The sequence below is a fragment of the Lynx canadensis genome, chromosome C1 (assembly GCF_007474595.2).
Source record: "Lynx canadensis isolate LIC74 chromosome C1, mLynCan4.pri.v2, whole genome shotgun sequence".
Classification (NCBI taxonomy): domain Eukaryota; kingdom Metazoa; phylum Chordata; class Mammalia; order Carnivora; family Felidae; genus Lynx; species Lynx canadensis.
In genome coordinates, this window is record NC_044310.1 from 206946823 (window position 1) to 206966559 (window position 19737).

Genomic DNA, 19737 nt, shown 5'->3' on the forward strand with positions numbered 1-19737 from the left:
CCATGCCCTTCACGGGGCAGCCCGAATTCTGTAACTAAATGAGAGAGGAGTATAGAGGGCTGGCTATTTCAGTCCAGTGTGGGACACACTAATAGGCAGAACTTGCTCCAGAGCTCTCTTATGGGTTGGATGAGAATTTGTCAGGCCTGTATTGCAGCCGACTTCTCCCTAATCCTGTTACACCCGCCTCTCTTCATAGATGTGGATTCCTAATAAATATCCCGCACACCAATCTCTGTCTCAGTGTCTGCTTCCAGAGAATGCAACCCAAGGGAAGGCCTCACGGAGAGGGTGATGTTTGAGCCGAGAAGGAGAACAGGGAGTAAAACAGGCAGAAGTGTGGAAGAAGTCCTCTCCTGCCAAAGGGCACAGCAAGTGCTAAGGCCCTGAGGTGAGAGCATGCCTGGGAATTTCTAGGGTCGGCAAGGCAGCCGGTGTGGCTGGAGCAGAGTGAGTGAGGGGTACAGAGAGATGAGGAAGAAGGGCCACCGGACAGATAACGTCGCCCCTGGAGGCCATGGTCAGGAGTTTGGCTTTTACTTTAAGTGAGATGGGACGCCAGTGGAGGATTTTGAGTGCAGAAAACTACCTTGATCTGCCTTCAGTCTTAAAAGGCAAGGTGTCAGTCGGGAAGCTAATCAAATAAGGCAGTCGAGAGACAGTGATGGCTTAGAACAGAGTGCAGGCGGTGAGAAGACAATAGAGTCTAGACATTTCTGGAAGGTGGAACCAATGAACTTTGTTGGATATGGGGTATGAAAGAAAGAGGAATCAGGAATGACACCGGGGTGTGTGGGATGACAAACTGAAGAAATTGAGTTGCCTCTTACCGATCTGGGGAAGATGCTTGGGCGAGAAGATGGGGAGTTCAGTTTTGGATGTACGAAGCTTGACATGTCCATTTGGAGTTGTTAGGAGACGATTATGTGCAGGAGTTTTGTGTATACACAACTGGGTAGCAGAGAAGTCTGGACTGAACACATAACTTTGGGATTTGAAGGGACATAAATGAAGTGCATCAGGCAACCCTGGGTGGGGTCTGTTTTCTGAGCCTGGGTCCTAGAACCAAGTAGTCCCATTAGCATATGTTTATTGAATAAACAAATTCATGAATGAATTTTAAAAACTGCTTAATACCTCAACTCCGTGAGTTAGTGGGAAAAGCTTCTTGAGACCCTACATTTTTGCTTTGTATATTACGTTCTCATTGTTGTATTTACTGAGAAACTCTCAAAGACCCGTCCTATTAACATTATTTGCTCCAACTAGATTACTAGATTATTTCTCCCAGTATATGGACTGTTACAGAAATAATAGTTCCTGTGCTTCCTTCTAACCCATGTATTTGACTAATGTTCAGTGAATTTTGTTCACATGCAGTGTAAATTATTGAAACACAAAGACCAATCATGATTTTCTCTCATCCCTTCTGAGAGAATTTGCTTCACCCAAAAATCCATCAGCTTGTTTTATGATACGTGCCAACCTCCATTTCCTCTCTCCCTCCCCAAAGAGAACACTTTTATAGGCTATGATGAACCATTCAGACTTTCCCTCTTGAAAGGTTAAGAGACCCCAAATTGAGTTGTATGATCTGCCAAAGAAAAACAAGAGCTAGACAATAGTTAAAGACAGATTTTACTCGGAAACTATTGCAATAAGGGAAAAGAGACCTGTATGTAGAATTCAGCTCAATTCCAAATACAGCATGGACCAGTGGGAATTTATACCCAAGGGGGCTAGGAAGTGTCCGTGAACATTAAACTAAGTGGAAACATCAAGGGTAAAGGCAGGGCTGGGGGGGGGGGGGCGAGGATTCTTGACAGGATTCTTCTGAAGGCAGGCCAGGGTGATCAGGTATAACGTGGGGATAGTGGCAGGTGATGAATTTGATTAGCTATCAAGGGTGATCAAGATATTGAAGGTGTGGAATTCTTCCTGAACTGACTCAGGATTCTTGCTGAAAGTGGGCTATGCAGGCCTAACAAAGACAATGAAGCCTAAGGTTGAAGCCTAGTTGAGAAGAGGGCTTAGGGGATCCTGACTATAGTTTGGTCAAGGGGAGAATCCTTATCACAGCCTAATATTAGAGATTCTTGAGTTAAGTAGTGGCATGCCTGGGTCTGTGTTTCAGGGAGATGAATGAAGGTGAAGAAAGGAAGGTGCAAGGCCTGGCAAGGAGGTAAGGATAGCCATCAGGTAGCTGCTGTGGAAATAAATTGAAAAAGGACTTGGCTCCTGGACAAAAGACGGTGTTCATGGAAATAGAAATAACTGAAAACATCGGAGCCCAATCTGGGTTACTGGGGGGGGGGGGGTGCAAGGGAGGGAGACACTGATGCCATTAACAAATAGAGACACCACAGAAAGAGGTGCCTGCCCTTTGGGGATCTAGATGTTCAGCAGGCAACTCAAACTTGGAAATTCAGAAAAGTCTTCCTTTGTGAATTAATATTAGATTAACATTTATATTAACCGTTTGGTAGGAAAGCAATATAATAATACTGCCAAAGAGAAGATAAGGGGGAAAAGACATAATTCCATTGTTCCATTTTGATGCATTTTTTTCCCAATCCTTTTTTTTTTTTTATGCTTTAGAAAGTTTGTACTGTTAGAAATTTAAATTTTGGTTAAGTCAAAATCCCTTAGTGGAGGGCTCCTGAAACGAAGGCTTTTGGAGACACGTTGGGTAAATATTTGTTCATAAATAGTGGCTGGATTGATGGTCTGTAACTCTTAGGACTAAATATATATTGACAAGGAATGGGTTTTTCTGAGACTTTAAGTGTCTTCTTCAAACTGAGAGTGAACCAGGTTTTTGCGTTAATGAGAAAGGAAGGACCAAGAAAGCAACCGCCAGGGCGAACCAGCTTCCACGAATTTTTGGAGCCAAATGCCCCTCAATCCGGGATCACCCGCGAGTAAACCCTAGAGCAGGAACTAGAGCTCGCACATGCGCAGTAAACACTCAACGGCAGCCGCCCCGCCCCCTGCGTACTAGCCCCGCCCCGGTTTCGCTCTCCTCGTCCAAGTCCGGGGTCTGTGTTACCGAGGCACCGGTCCGGCTTTTTTCCTTCCGCCCTCCGTTGAGTTTTTTTTTTTCCCCCCAGCAATGGCATCCGGCCTGGGGAGGCTGCTGTTGCGGGGGCCTCGCTGCCTCCTGGCCCCGGCCGCCCCCACTCTCGTCCCGCCTGTTCGGGGCGTGAAGAAGGGATTCCGCGCCGCCTTCCGCTTCCAGAAAGAGTTAGAGCGCTGGCGCCTGCTCCGGTGCCCGCCGCCGCCCGTGCGCCGGTAGGAACCGCCTCGGAAGGGGTCGGGTTGGCGGTGGGGGACCGGGCGGCGGCGGCGGCGGCGGCGGCGGCGAGGAGGGTGGCTCCTCGCTAAAGCGCGCCTGGCCTGAGCCTGGGACACGTGTGGTAGAGTCACCGGTGGAACGTGGACGCGTGGACTGAGGCCCAGGGAATGGATTTCTGCCTTGGGGCGCCGCGGCACTCGCCCTTCGATCCTATCAACCGCGAGTTGTGAGAAATGAGGCCTCCCGAGTGTAACCTTTATGCGGGCCTGGGGGGTTGTAGACCCTGTGTTGCAATGGCTGGGAATTCTTGGGTACGGATAAGAGGGATGAAAGCGTTCCACAGCGTTGCAAGAGCGAACTTAAGTGTATGCACAAGTCCACTCGCCAGAATAAAAGGAAAACAGTAACAGTTGAGCTTTAGGGGTTTTTTGTTTTTGTTTTTGTTTTGCCCTAATTTATCTTGTTTGTTCTTAGCCTTGTTGCAATAGTGTCTGGCAGTAGCTTGGCAGAGAAGTCCAGTGGTCTGGTAGAGAAAGTCACAGGTAGCGCCACCTGAGATCTGCTGCACGTGAGGTCTCGGATCTTCTTGTCTCTGATAAGGTGTCTTTGACATGCAGTCGTGGCAGTGTGCACCTCAGTCTTTTGACTTCCATCTGTAGGTATTTGAGTTCCATATTATTGCTATTACAGCAGTGACTAGTTTGGAAGTTACTACTCCTTTGGAATTAAGTATGAAATTTCATAGCGGCTTTAATATTGCCCCCCCCCCCCGAAAGGTGAACCAATTTAAACATAGATCAGTAGGAAGAGAAGTTCATATTCTTCTCTTCTTTCAAAACAATATTAAGTTCTTTTCCTAATAGGCAAAAAAAATAGTTACCTCTTCTTAATTCACATTTCTTTGATTATTGTGAGGTTAGTCATGTTAAGCTTTTATAGTTGGAAGAAACTAAGCATTATATAGGTTATATACATTTTATGACTTATAGCCAAAATCTTTAGCTTTTCCTATTTTAAAAACAATTTTTTTTAAGTTTACTTATTTTGAGAGAGAGAGAGCAAGCAGGGTAGAGGCAGAGAGGGAGGGGAGAGAGAGAGAATCCCAGGCAGTCTTCAGACGTTTAACTAACTGAGCCACCCAGGCATCCCTCCTATCCTTTTTTACTTAAAAGAGTTTCATTTTGGTTTTAGTGTCTCTTTAGAAAGACCTTGTAGTCATTCCTGGGAATGATTACGAACTTTTAACCTACTTACTATGATAGTAGATTGTTTAGTTGCTAATTTAAAGGGGTGTTTGTAAAACTTGATAAAATAAGAGCTGAATATAATGTACTTATTGTTTATATCTTGAACCTGTGAAATTATAATGTGTATTTCATACCTGGGTATAAAGCATAATTCTGTGGTTATAGGAGAAATGAGGACTCTAAAAGGTAGGGTAATGGCTCAGTCTCTGACGTTGAAGAACATCTTTAACATTGGCTCAAAGGGAGAATGAGTGCACCAGTGAATATAGCAAAGAACCGCAAGTACTCATCTGACTTAAGTTTTAACTTTTAGAAAATCAAAGCCTTGTGTTAAAATGAAACTCAGTCCGTGGGGCGCCTGGGTGGCTCAGTCGGTTGAGCGTCCGACTTCAGCCCAGGTCATGATCTCACACTCCGTGAGTTCGAGCCCTGCATCTGGCTCTGTGCTGATAGCTTAGAGCCTGGAGCTCGCTTTGGGTTCTGTGTCTCTCCCTCTCTCTGCCCCTCTCCTGCTGATGCTCTCTCTCTGCCTCAAAAATAAATTAAAAAAAATTAAAAAAAAATGAAACTCAGTCTTTTTAATTTCCTTTACATAATCAATCAAATTGCATCCCAATGAAAAGTTCTTGCATCATTCCAACATCTTATTGTTCTCTTTACCATCTCTTACTATCTTCTGTTCTATGTTTTCAGTTCAGAGAAGCCCAACTGGGATTACCATGCTGAAATAGAAGCGTTTGGACATCGGTTACAGGAGACCTTTTCCTTAGATCTTCTCAAAACTGCATTTGTTAATAGCTGCTATATTAAAAGTGAGGAGGCCAAGCGCCAAAACCTTGGAATAGAGAAAGAAGCTGTTCTTCTGAATCTTAAAGATAATCAAGAACTCTCTGAACAAGGGACATCTTTTTCAAAAACTTGCCTCACACAATGTCTCGAGGATGCATACCCAGACTTGCCCACCGAAGGCATTAAGAGTCTCGTTGACTTTCTCACTGGTGAGGAAGTGGTGTGTCATGTGGCCAGAAACTTGGCCGTGGAGCAGTTAACACTGAGTGCAGAATTTCCAGTTCCCCCGCCTGTTTTACAGCAGACTTTCTTCGCAGTAGTTGGAGCCTTGCTGCAGAGCAGTGGCCCTGAGAGGACTGCTCTTTTCATCAGGGTAGGTAATGCTTGATTGCAGAGGCTGGGACATACATGAGGTGGGCAGAAGAAAAAGAAGTTTAAAAAAAATTTTTTTTAATGTTTATTTTTGGGAGAGAGCGCAAGTGGGGGAAGGGGCGGGGCGAGAGGGGGACACAGAACGCGAAGCAGGCTCCAGGCTCCGAGCTGTCAGCACAGAGCCTGACTCGGGGCTCAAACCCACGAACCGTGAGATCACGACCTGAGAAGCTTGGAGCTTAACCAACTGAGCCACCCAGGCGCCCCTGAAAAAACTGTTTCATGATTCGTTCCTTTGTTAAATGATCTTGGAAGCTTATATGTGAATTTTTCTCCCTACCAAATTCTGAGAAAGCCCTAAAGCTTATGGTAGTGTCTCATTATTGAGGGCATCATCAGAGGTGCATATCAAGTGCTAGGTTGTGAGTTCCCAGGACTGCAAGCCTGTCTTCAGCTTTCCATCATTAGGTCCACAGGCAGTGCCTGCATGGTACATGTTCAGTAGGTGTTTAGTGAATGAATGACACCAACTATTCAAAGGCCTGGAGTGGTTAGGGAGCTTCGTGCTGAGGCACCGGCTGCTGTTCTACTTTTACAAGTAGTAAAATCTTGGATTTCTGAGTCTCGTTGATGTATACCTAATTCCTTGTTAGCCAGTAGCTTAGCTAATGAAAATACATAATTGGGATTCCTTGACTCCCCCTGTTCTTTTAGAATTTAACTGGGAGGATTTTTATCCCCTGCATTGGATGAATGCACGAGTTTTTGGTCACCTTTACATAATGGCAAATCCACACAATTACTTTAAGTCAAGAAACAGTCTTGATTCAGACATCTGAATGTCGGGTCCTTGAAATCAGCATCCCTTAACTGTTGGGATATCATTTCGTTTTGATCACTTTGATACAGAAGAATACCTGCATTGGCCAACATTCAGGCTTTGTTCATATCCGTCTTCCTCCTTCCCCAACTAGGGCCTGTAACAGGTGGGCCACCTCTCTGCCTTTGGGAAGCAGGTATATTAACGGCCCTTCTGGAGTGGGAGCTCAGAGAAGGAAAAAGGAGAACAGAATATTTTTACTTGACCTGGTGGCCGTCAGCTGGTCTAGTGCTTTCTGAGTCTGGTTGATGTTCAAAACAGACTCTACGGGGCATTGTGTCCCCGGCTGGAACCTTCCAGCCATCTTCCTTGACCTGGGTATTGACTCTTTTTCCCACATCAGCTTCCGGTTTCCTGGATAGGATTCCCTTACAAATGATACCCCTTCTGTGAGTTCCACACTAGGTCTCAAGGATATTTATACCTTTGACATGAGTTGCAGGCTTCTGCTACTGGCAACCTCTGCCAGCCTGTTGGCCTGTAAGCAGAGAATGTGTGTTGGCAGCCAGGTGACTGTATGTTTCTCGTCTCAGATTTGGAGGCCACTGGACTCTTTGAAGTCCTCGCGGCTTGAGGTGAAAAGGAAATCCTCTCCTTTGCCCTCTCCTCTCCCAGTAAAATAGCTTTTTCTAAAGAAATCCTCACTGAGTCCTCCCTTGATTTCCATTCTCTTTGTCCCTTTAGCTTCTGTGGAGTCTTAGAACTGTCTAAACAAATTTTGGTCGCTTTGCTTTGATACTTCCACAAGGTAGTCCTGAGACCATTTTGGAAATTCATGTTTTCTGTGTCGTAGTGACTCTGTTGACAGTTCTATTTATAGATCCTGTTAAAGATAAGTAGGTCAAATATCTGTGTTTATTCCATTCATTTGTCCACCTAGGATCTGTTGTTTACTGTGTGCTAAACACTTTGCTGAGCACTGGAGCCGGAGCAACATGGAATATGATCCTTGCCTCCAGGGTTCTAGTCTGCTCATTAGGCGGCTCGAGTGGCCATTGCTCTCAAAGATGTGTTATAAAGGTGCAGAGGGAACTCGGGAGGCAACAGTCAGTTATAACAGGGTTAGGGAAAGTTCGTGAAAGTGATGCTTGCCCCTAGGAAGGACATTCCAGGAAGAAACCTTGAGGACAGGCTTGTGTGTGGGGAAGCGTATTGAGGAGTACATAGTGGATGGTCTTGTTAAGACTGCTCTAGAGAAACCTGGAGGAGTTTTGATAGATTTCCATGATCATAGGTGCATTTTAGAAGCATGTCTTCATACTGTCTCCCTGTTCTGGGGAGGTGAGATTGGAATGTTCAACCTCCACTTCCACTGGAAGTTCTAATAATAAACTAATAAGACCAGGAACCTATCGGGAAAAAATAGGAGGCATAGGTAATCACCAGAAAAATCTAGATTTCTTTTTATATTCCTACTAATATCTTAGGCATTCAGATTGTTTTTCCTTACCCTACCGTTGGGTTATTTTATATTGCAGATAATCCCAGGGATTCATATATAGGTGTAATTAACATATGTGTCTCATAAGGCAACTCTATACATTAAAAAATTCAAAATCCCCAATAAGGACTTACAAATTAAAAAAAACTTTTTTAATTCCAGTGTTATTAATGTACAGTGTTATGTTGGTTTCAGGTGATGAATATTTTTTTACTAATGAAGCTGAAATAGAGTTCTGGTGCTTGGGCAAGTGTTGTAATGAAATTGACTGTTTTATGAACTAAGGTGTTTTTTAAGTTTCTCCCCTCCTATCCCCATTTACCCATCGTTTATTATATACTGGGTTTTTTTTAATCTTTTTTTAAAAAGTTTATTTTTTGAGAGAGAGCGTGAGCAGGGGAGGGGCAGAGAGAGGGAAAGAAAGAATCTCAAGCAGACTTCTCACTGTCAGTGCAGAGCCTTATGCGAGGCTTGAACCCATGAATCGTGACGACATGACCTGAGCCCGAAACCAAGACTTGGATGCTCAACCCACTAAGCTAGCCAGGTGCCCTATCCTGTGTTTGTTAACATGAGTTACTTGCAGTATATTTTAATGAAAATTTATGTTCCCTTATTTTCTGTCAATATTGATAGTTGTTTTATTGGCAAAATTCTTTGTTCATAATTTTTCAGTTTTCTTAGTCTCATAGATTGAAAATATCAGGTCTTAAATAGGTTCAAAAGACACAACGTGAAATTATTTAAATGATTTTTTTAAATCATAAATTTAGACAGTGAAGTACTACCCTCTAGAGGTTTTTTGGTTTTTTTTTTTTAACATTTATTTATTTTTGAGAAACAGAAAGTGAGCAGGGGAGGGGCAGAGAGAGAGGGAGACACAGACTCTGAAGCAGGCTCCAGGCTGTCAGCACAGAGCCCGACACGGGGCTTGAACCCACAAACTATGAGATCGTGACCTGAGCCGAAGTCAGACGCTTAACCGACTAAGCCACCCGGGTGCTCTAGGAGAGAGAGAATCTTAAGCAGGCTCCACAACCAGTGCAGAGCCCAGGGCTTGATCTCAGTATCCTGAGATGATAACCTGAGCTGAAGCATCACTTAACAGCCACTAGCTGCCTCCCATAGTAGTTTCTTAAACGAGTTTCTGCTGGAAGTTTCTACCATTTATTCATTAATTCATTTGCTTTAAAAATCTTTTTCTTACTGATAAAGATATATTTCTAAGATAAGATTTCACCTTCAACTATTATTTTTATTTTTTTCTTCAAGTTTTTATTTAAATTCTATTTAACATATAGTGTAATAGTAGTTTCAGGAGTAGAATTTAGTGACTTATTACTTACATATGACACCCAGTGTTCATCCTGACAAGTGCCCTCCTTACTACCCATCCCTCATTTAACCCATCTCCTCCACCTCCCCTCCAGCAACCGTCAGCTAGTTCTCTGTAGTTAAGAGTGTTTTATGGTTTGCCTCTTTGTCCCCCGTACGGTCTTCTCTTTTGTTTCTTAAATTCCACATATGAGCGAAATCATGTGGTATTTGTTTTTTTCTGACTCATTTCCCTTAGCATAATACACTCTAGCTCCATCCACGTTGTTGCAGATGGCAAGATTTTATTGTTTTTGACGTCTGAGTAATACTGCTTTGCAGATATATACCACATCTTCATCAATCTAGGGACACTTGGGCTCTCTCCATAGTTCGGCTGATGTTGATAGTGCTGCTGTAAACATCGGGGTGTCCCCCTTCACATCAGCAGTTTTGTATTCTTTGGGTAAATACCTAGTAGTGCAATTACTGGGTTGTAGGGTAGTAATAGTTTTAATTTTTTGAGGACGCTCCACACTGTTTTCCAGAGCAGGTGTACCAGTTTGCATTCCCACCAACAGTGTAAGAGGGTTCCTCTTTCTCCGCATCCTCACCGTCACCTGTCGCCTGAGTTGTCAATGTGAGCCATTCTGACAGGCGTGAGGTGGTATCTCATTGTGGTTTCGATTTGTATTTCCCTGATGATGAGTGATATGGAGCATCTTTTCATGTGACTGTTAGCCATCTGTATATATCTTTGGAAAAATGTTCATGTCTTCTGCCCATTTCTTAACTGGATTATTTGTGTTTTGGGTATTGTTGGTAAGTTCTTTATAGATTTTGGATACTAACCCTTTATCAGATATGTCATTTGCAAATATTTTCTCTCATTCTGAAGGTTGCCTTTTAGTTTTGTTGATTTCCCTTTGCTGTGCGGAAGCTTTTTATCTTTTTTGTTTTAATTTTTTTTAATGTTTATTTTTGAGAGAGCGTGCGTGCACGTACGTGTGCACGAGTGCACGAGTGAGTCAGGGAGGGTTAGAGACAGAGGGAGACACAGAATCTGAAGCAGGCTCCAGGCTCCGAGCTGTCAGCACAGAGCCCGACGCGGTGCTTGAGCTCACGGACCTCAAGACCATGACCTGAGCTGAAGTCTGACACTTAAACGACTGAGTAACCCGGGCGCCCCAGAAGCTTTTTATCTTGTGAAGTTCCAGTAGTTTATTTTTACTTTTGTTTCCCTTACGTCCAGAAATGTATCTAGTAAGAAGTCTCTATGGCCAGATTCAAAGAGGTTTCTGTCTGTGATCTTCTCTAGGATTTTTAGTGTTTCCTGTACTTAACTTTTGTGTATAGTGTAAGAAAGTGGTCCAGTTTCATTCTTCTGCATGTTGCTGTCCAGTTTTCCCAACACCATTTGTTAAAGAGACTGTCTTTTTTCCATTGGGTATTCTTTCCTGCTTTGTTTAAGATTAGTTGGCCATATAGTTGTGGGTCCATTTCTGGGTTTTCTCTTCTATTCCATTGATACGTGTGTCTCTTTTTGTGTCAGTACCATATTGTCGTGATGACTACAGCTTTGTAACATAGCTTGAAGTCCGGAATTGTAATGCTTCCAGCTTTTTCTTTTTCAGAATTGCTTTGTTTTGGGGGGTCTTTTGTGGTTCCATACAAATTTTAGGATTATTTGTTCTAGCTCTGTGAAAAATGCTGGTGGTATTTCGATAGGAATCGCATTAAATGTGTACATTGCTTTGAGTAGCATAGACGTTTTAACAATGCTTGTTATTCCAACCCATAGCATGGAATGTTTTTCCATTTTTTTGTGTCATCTTCAGTTTCTTTCACAAGTGTTCTATGGGTTTCAGAGTACAGATCTTTTACCTCTTTGGTTAGGTTTATTCCTGGATATCTGATGGTTTTCGGTATAATCTTAAATGGGATCGATTCCTTGATTTATCCTTCTGCCGTTTCATTATTGGTGTATAGAAATGTAACATTTCTATATGTTGATTTTGTATCCTGTGACTACTGAATTCGTGTATCAGTTCTAGCAATTTTTTGGTGGAATCTATTGGGTTTTCTACATAGAGTATCATGTCGTCTGCGACAACTATGATTTTTGTAGTAAAACTTACGTGAAAAACTACACAGAAATGAAAAAGAATAGTACATTTTGTCTTTTTCAATTCCCAGTAAGTTTTTAAATTCTCTTAAAAGTGTACTTTGAATTATGGTCCTTATTTTCATCATACTAATTTCAATGTATAAATTATATTTTTATGCGCAGGACTTCTTAATTACTCAGATGACTGGAAGAGAACTCTTTGAGATTTGGAAGATAATAAATCCCATGGGGCTACTGGTAGAAGAACTGAAGAAAAGGAATATTTCAGCTCCTGAATCTAGACTTACCAGGCAGTCTGGAAGCACCACAGCTTTGCCTGTGTTTTTTGTTGGCTTGTACTGGTTAGTAAAATTTTAATCTTAGTTTCATAACATTGATTGGAAGCCTTAAAAACTGACTTCACAATTCCTTAATATAACCTCTAATTGCATTGGAAGATTTCTAAAATTTTTTTTTTTAACGTTTATTTATTTTTGAGACAGAGAGAACATGAATGGGGGAGGGTCAGAGAGAGAGGGAGACACAGAATCCAAAGCAGGCTTCAGGCTCTGAGCTGTCAGCACAGAGCCCGACGCGGGGCTCGAACTCACGAGCAGTGAGATCATGACCTGAGCCAAAGTCGGACGCTTAACCGACCGAGCCACCCAGGCACCCCTGCATTAGAAGATTTTTAAAATCTCATTCCCACGATTATCTATTTACTACTTCTTTTCCTGCTGGTTATTCTTAGGGGAAGCCAAGTAATCTGGGGTTTGCTAATAGTAGCTTTATGCTAACCAAGTATACGTTGTATACTTGGAGGTAAGAACTTCATCTTATTCTAACTATTTCTGTAGAAAAAGAAAAGTTCTGATTCAAAAGTGTTACCGATTGAACCATAATCCACACTTATAACAGCTTCAGCTGAGCCTAGGACTGGAAAAGGAAGGGTTTAGTTGTCCATCAAAATATATAAATCAACCCACATTGAACAGGTCTTAGTTTTGTTAGTAAACAGTTGACTTGCCTCACACTGATTGAATAAGCGACCTTGATTAAATTAGGTAAATGTTTTCCTAATCTTTATGTGACGAAGAATTTTCTAAGTTAAAGGCGATGGAAGGCATCACAAAGGAGAAAATGGATAATGTAAAAAGTTTCAACTTGAAGTGCACAGCACAACGATGAGATACTTCTGCTTATCAGATTGAAAAGTCTTAAACACGTCCTTTATCTGCAGTTCATATACTCCTGGCAGAAGAACACAGTGGTGCAATATTTCGGAATTCTGACAAAACGCCAACAGTCTTTAAATTTTTCACGTTCTTTGATTTGGTGTTCTCACTTTTGGGTGTGTCTCCTTCTGAACATCAAAATGTGTAAACAAAGGTGTTCATTTGTGGCTTACCCTTTATCCCCCATACCTACAACAGTTCCTAAGACATAGGAACTGACATAGTCAGTAAACAGTTGTTGAGCTAATAGTTTTTAAATAAGGCAAAAAGTTAGTATAAACTTTGGTATCCAGCAAGAGGGAAATGACAGATACACATGACGGAATATAGTACAGCTAGGACAGGTGATGTTCTTAAAGGATTTTTAATGATACATGGAAAGTTTGAAGAATGATCTCTTATATTTAAACAAAAAAAGGAGTTTGCCCTGTTACTAAAATTGTTGTCATCAGGTAGTAGAATTATTAATAATTACTATTATTATCTAGGACAAAACCTAGATTTTGCATAATGGTTTTTAAAAAAATGAACAGTGATACATTGCCACCATCATTGAGGTAGAAACATGATAAATAAACATTGTATAGTTGAAATTCACTTAGATGATTTTCTCTATCCTTTATTTTGTACAAATATGTGCTGTGTAATTATTATGGTAAAGTGTAACTTATATGATTAAGCTTTGTTTCATTCCATATTATTACCACAGCAAGTGTTTCTGAGCAAATTCCTTCCACATTGTTTTTCTTTTATCTGCACAGTTCTTGCTTGTCTTTCTTTGATTTGAGTCTTCCTTAGCTTTCAGGTCAATTTATATCGAATCAAAGCTACTAAGTGGAGTTGCTGTTCATGAAATTTTCAGAGATGCTTCTTTTAGTTGGATAGGTCCAGTTTGGGGTCAGGAAATTTCCAGGAAGTAGTTAAAGATAATTGAGAAGTAGCACATCCATACCACACTTGTTCAGTGCACATCCTTTCCTCCCTTGCTGGATCATTTTTTACACTTTTGGAGAAGAGATTGCTAGTTATAGTAAGACAGATGTCAGTAAAGCAGAATACCTATTTTTGTTGTAATTTGGTTTTAATAGAACACCAATAGACTTAAGTGTTCACTGTGCTACTTCAGTATCCTTTGGGAATAAATTAAAGTGGATTATAATATATAAATTTTTTTAGATCTTAGCAAGTTTTAAAGATCTAAAGCTCTTATTGTAAAATCTAGAACTGGGGTAGCTCAGTCAGTTGAGCGTCTGACTTTTGATTTTGGCTCAGGTCGTGATCTCATGGTTCATGAGATCAAGCTCTGTGGTTGGGATTCTGTTTCCCTCCCTCTCTCTGCCCCTCAACGTGTGCACACTCTCAAAATAAATAAAACTTTAAAAAGTATATGTATAGAACTACTGTCTTATTTGTTTTAAAGTTTAGATGAGAAACCAGAAAGGCACAATTTAGTTCCGTAAAATTTTTCCTCACATTACAGGTTCAAGATAAATTAAAAATAATGTCAATTTTCCATGAAGAGTCTTTTTTTTGTTTTTGAGAAAGAGGGCACAAGTCAATAAGGGGCAGAGAGAGAGAATCCCAGGAGGAGAAGAGAGAGAGGGAGACGGAAAAGTGGGACTCACCCAGAACGGGCTCACGTTCACCCAAAGCAGGGCTCGAGCTCACGAACCATGAGATCATGACCTGAACTGAAGTCAGATGCTTAACGACTGAGCCACCAGGCGCCCTCCATGAATTTAGTTTTAATAGTTTTGAGTTTTTGTAGGAAGATTTTTATATATTCTTTCATCACTAACAACAACAGAACAAAACCATATTTACCTAGATGCACCTTGGTTTTTGATTTGAAAAATATTGGGTGCACCTGGGTGGCTCAGTCAGTTAAGCGTCTGACTTTGGTTCAGGTCATGATCTCGTGGCTCGTGAGTTCAAGCCCTGCGTCAGGCTCTGTGCTGACAGCTCAGAGCCTAGAGCCTGCTTCAGATTCTGTGTCTTCCCCTCTCTCTGCCCCATCCCTGTTAGTGCTGTGTCTCTCTCGGTCTCTCTCTCTCAAAAATAAACATTTAAAAAAATTGAAAAAAAATATTGGACCTACTAAGTTGTTGATATTTCTATGGAAATGTAAATATTTCTTTTCTAACTACTGTATATAAGGAATTCGTACAAAACCCTACTATTCAAAAGATACTACATACAAAGCTCTTGTGTTACTCCTGATAGATATTCTTGCCAAAATAAGGTTCAGAAACCATAACAGGCTTGTGGCCCATGTCTTATGATGCGCGGATAATTTCAGACTACTCTCGGTGTTTTGTCTAGTGATAGAAAGCTGATTGCGGAGGGACCTGGGGAGACCGTGCTGGCTGCGGAAGAAGAAGCTGCTCGCGTGGCGCTCCGGAAGCTCTACGGGTTCACGGAGAACCGCCGGCCCTGGGACTATTCCACACCCGGAGGGAATTTCAGAGCAGAGAAGCTACCCGGCTACCCGGCCAAGCATGTGGCAGCCTGAGGTCTGCGAGCCAGGCAGTGAGACACAGGTCAGAGATGCTCACAGCTGGACGTTGTTCAGATTGTAAAGGAATGGGTCTTATTCCTCATCACGAGTTCCTAAAATTAAACAAATATTCATCAGGTCAGTGATTCTTTTTTTTTTTTTTCATTTTTTTTTGTCAAAAGTCTTTTTAGATGTCTTCCAGTAAATTTTTTCTGAAGTCTTTGATTTTATTACCGTATCTCACACGTATAGTTAGGCGTATTTTATTCCTTTCCGGCTTCATCATAGTTTAGGTATGTGTTTCATGCGAACTTTAATGCCAATAAAAAAGTCATTCTCTAAAGACTTCATTGTAGTTTACGTCGATATACCCAGGTTGGTGAACTTTGCCCCTCAAATATTATTTTAGCTAAAATAGTAATCATTCTTAACCTTTCGAAATGTAAAGTGCAGATGATCATAGTTGGGTATTTACATGATCCTTAGATTCTGTCAAGGTTTAAAATTTTGTATACTAAACTAATTCATCTCATAGTTCTTGAATTTCTATAAAACACATGGCAGAAAAGGTTAACTTTTCAAAAGCAGTTTAAAATACGCTAATTGAAAAAGTATACGTTTATCAATGCCAACGGAAAAATAAAGTATGTGTTTATCAACTTCGTGTCCCAGAATCACAGTCCTGGCTGCTGTGCACCAAGCATGTTGTAAGTATTTTACCGTAACATTCAGCTTGTGGAGGGCAGAGCTCAGCGTGTGTCCTTCCGGTTCTTCGGTCCTTCGTGTTTGATTCACTGACCCTCCAACCACACATTCCCTTCGTTTGTTTCTAACTTTTGGCAGCAGTGATAATTTTTGGTTTCAGTCTGTCAGTAGTCAGTCCCAGGGGTTAACAAGAAAAGTGGGACTGGGGAGTTGAGAATAGAAATGTTAAAACTGACAGCACTTTTGCTGTGAAATCTTTTTTTTTTAGTTGAAATATTTTTATTTTATGTTCAAAGAGCTAGCATTAAGACAGACACAATGGATGACCCATTTCGTGAAGTCCACTTAATCCAGCTTCATGCAGCCTGGGTCCTTTGCGTCCTGATGGAGACCCACCCCGGTGGCACATCCTCAGGCCGTAATTCCGGGTCAGATCATGCCCGTTGGAGCAGAAGTGGCGAGAACAAGAACCCTGGCTGAATTTTCTCGGCTCCAGTAGAACCGCTGGTTGACCCGCCTTGCTTTCTCGGTGGCAGAAGACTTGCCATAAAATCTTTCTATTAAGGAAGATAAAGGGCCTTTGGAACCTCTTTCCTGAGACCGGTCAGGACAGTGGGACTTTTGTCATATGTAGGAGGGCTTACAGCTGTCACAGGAAAAGTAGAGACTGTTTTTAGAGAGGAAAGTCTCAGAATTACCTAATCGGCTGCATTGGTCCGTCAAAAGTAAAGTATTTCACCTTTCTTTTGAGAGTTCACTCCAGCTCCTAACACTTGAACGCCGGGATAGAGGGCCAAACCTAGTGGTAAAGTGCCACACTTGGGTGTGTCATCCACAAGTAAACACGATTTGTACGTATCTCATGGACACCAGAGAAGAAGAGATCATAGAAAAGGTTCTGAGAAGAAGAGACTGTAAATGTCCTCCAATCACTTAACTCATCCAGTATATGCAAAATGTCAGATTTAGCTAGAGTATTACTTTTTTTATGAATACTTTTTAAAAATTAATGTTCTTTTTAAACATTTGTTGTGTATGTATGCATGTATTTATTTATTTAAATAATCTCCACGCCCAGCATGGGTTCAAACTCATGACCCCAAGATCAAGAGTCACTTGCATCCTCGGAATGAGTCAGCCAGGTGCCCCAGCTGAAGTATTATTCTAATTTTATTCGGGGTGAACATTTTTCCAAAAGGTCTTTAGAGAATTCGATTGTAAACTCGGTAGTCCTTCATTTCCCTCACAAGTAGTGCTGATCCCAGATTTCTCCTGCTCAGGGCGTCTTGCAGGAGCTTACCCTACAGGGTTGGAGGGAACTCTCCTCACCCTTAGATTTTCAAGCTTCTGAACCTTGAACGCTTCTAGATTTACATGTGGAGGAAATCTAGGTCTAGTTCATAAAAACTTTGCAAGGACAGATCCAAATCTCATGAAGAATGTGATTTCAACACATTTCTAAGTAAAGTCTTCCCCGATTTAAGTTGTATATAAGAACATTTTTTTAATGTTTATTTTTTTATTTTTGAGAGAGAGTGCGAGCAGGGGAGGGGCAGAGAGAGAGAGGGAGACACAGAATCTGAGGCGGGCTCCAGCCTCTGAGCTGTCAGCACAGAGCCCAGTGCAGGGCTCAGACTCGGGAACAGCGAGATCATGACCTGAGCCGAAGTCAGACGCTTAACCGACTGAGCCACCCAGGCGCCCCAAAGTTGTATTTTTAAAAAACACCCACTAAACTATGATGGCCTGGAATGTAGAAAGTAAAATACTAACATACTTTTGCAGCTTCCTATGAAAGAGCTTGAAACTTGTAGCTAACCTGTAGATAAACTTTAATTTGCCACGTAAAAACCAATACTGCGTACATTTGACATGTGGGCAGGAGGAACACGGGGGTGTGAGGATGTTGTCAAAGGCGTGTGTGTGACCAAAAGCATACAGGGGCCACTTGGAGGACTGCCTTTTTGGCCACTGTCTAATTGACATTGAGAAGAGCGTCCTTATGATCACACGGAAGTCGGAACAACCGTAAGCACTGATGCTTAAGGTTGGCCTGGCACCAGAGAAAGACATTAAAGCCATTCACGTTGCACTTCTGACCTCCTTTGCCACCATTTCCCACTTGCCAGTTCCCTGAGCCCAAAGCATAAAATTGAGCCAAAAACGTACGACTGATGTCTACAGACTCAATTACATAAGCTTTATCCTTTTTTAGTCCATAATGTTTTTATGATAGGCATATATAAAACAGGGAATATTATTCTCAAAGTGTTTCATGTGGTCTTGAGAAAGTAAACTATTACTAGAAACGAATTTCCAAGTAAGAGTGGAACAAACGGGGGCTGTTTTTGTTTGTGTTCGGCATTGCATTTTTTAGATTTTGGCCACAAGGTGGTGTGGTAGTCCCACCTGACAGTTAAGTAGTGTGCAAAGTGCCATTGGAGGGAACAGTTATTTCCTCCATACACAGGAAGGAGGGATGTATAGGGCAGAGGATTATAGTGAAACATGACTTTTCAAGGTCGCATAGAGCTCTAATATTCTGTGGACCTGACTGCAAGAAGCTAGCTCGCCTTGGCCCTCAGGATGTGAAGCTAAGAATTTGATACATGAGCAATTCACCTATGCTGCCAAGGAATGAATGTTTGAGCTTTTTTTTTTTTTATAAATAAAAAGATTTTTTTTAATGTTTATTTATTTTTGACAGAGAGAGACAGAGCATGAGCAGGGGAGGGGCAGAGAGAGAGGGAGACACAGAATCCGAAGTAGGCTCCAGGCTCTGGGCTGTCCGCTCAGAGCCCAACACAGGGCTCCAACTCACGAACCGCAAGATCGTGACCTGAGCCGAAGCCGGACTCCCAGCCGACTGAGCCACCCACATGCCCCTGAGCTTTTTTACATTTACTGAAAAGAGAGAAAATTGTAGGGCTGACATAGACAACACTTTTAAAGATTTTTATTGGCCCCTTCTTCCTATTCTTTTCTTCTGTGTGTGTGTGTGTGTGTGTGTGTGTGTGAACAATGCTCTGCAGGGTCAGGGACTCTTACTGTGCATCTTGACACTTCATAAAACCGGGTGTGGACATTCTTCCCATTTGGGGGACCAGCTCCCAACTCTCCCTGACTGAGGGGCGCCCCCTGAGGAGCCCCCAGCAGGGGGCACGCTGCTACCCTCTGTATCCCTAAGCCCACTTAATCTTCTCCCCCGTTCAACTGACCCTGGTGTCATCTCTCCAAACCTCCGTTTGTAAAGCCCCTCTACCACCATCCCCCAGGACCCAGAGCTGTGGCTTACAACTTTGGCTGGCTATCAGAGCGCTGGGAAGCCAGGGCTCTCTCTGTAGGAGACCAAGAACGATTGTTACATTAAATCCCATCTTGCAAACCAGGAACAATTTTTTTTTTTTTCCAGGAGAAAATTCACACAATCAAAAATTGTAATCACGAGCACACGTGCTCCTGAAAAAAAGACAGCCATTTCGACGCTGGGAGTGTCTGTGCTTTTCCGCTAACACGCATTCGTTCTTATTCGGGTATCTGGCTGCCGGTTAGGGCTCGCTCATAACAGTTCTAAGAAAAATTGCTGGAAGGAGAGCAACTGAGAAGACTAAAAACATTAACCTATTCCGCCTTCAATTGAGGAAGAACTCCATTATTTGTTTGCAGGATACCTTTTTACCACATCTGTTGTACATTAAAATTGCAGGATGAACTAATGAGTTTGTTCTAATGAGTTTTGCAGAAGAGATGAGTCATGAGATCATTGACCTGCTAGAAGAAGAATCTCTCTAACCGGAGAAATTGCCTGACTTTCTGAAGATACTTCCTCTACGCAAGTTATTGATCAGTGTCTCC

At 42.1% G+C, this 19737-nt stretch overlaps 1 protein-coding gene across 2 annotated transcripts; it reads left to right on the forward strand.

The window, feature by feature from the left end:
- Positions 1–3081: 3081 nt before the first annotated feature.
- Positions 3082–15520, forward strand: MRPL44 (mitochondrial ribosomal protein L44). 2 transcript variants are annotated; one of them, XM_030325853.1, is made up of 4 exons: positions 3082–3291; positions 5236–5704; positions 11629–11807; positions 15003–15520. In XM_030325853.1, the coding sequence occupies exons 1-4, from the start codon at positions 3113–3115 to the stop codon at positions 15190–15192; spliced, it is 1017 nt and encodes a 338-aa protein (XP_030181713.1). In that variant the 5' UTR covers positions 3082–3112; the 3' UTR covers positions 15193–15520. The 2 variants fall into 2 exon arrangements, with proteins under 2 accessions (XP_030181713.1, XP_030181714.1); XM_030325854.1 differs by lacking the exon at positions 3082–3291 and adding an exon at positions 3438–3521.
- The last annotated feature ends 4217 nt before the right edge of the window (positions 15521–19737 follow it).

Bases quoted from the DNA above. Each gene is read 5' to 3' on its own strand.
- MRPL44 (XM_030325853.1), top strand. From the start codon at position 3,113: ATGGCATCCGGCCTGGGGAGGCTGCTGTTGCGGGGGCCTCGCTGCCTC. The intron at 3,292-5,235 runs GTAGGAACCGCC...CTATGTTTTCAG, and splicing joins CCGCCGCCGCCCGTGCGCCG to TTCAGAGAAGCCCAACTGGG. The intron at 5,705-11,628 runs GTAGGTAATGCT...TTTTATGCGCAG, and splicing joins GGACTGCTCTTTTCATCAGG to GACTTCTTAATTACTCAGAT.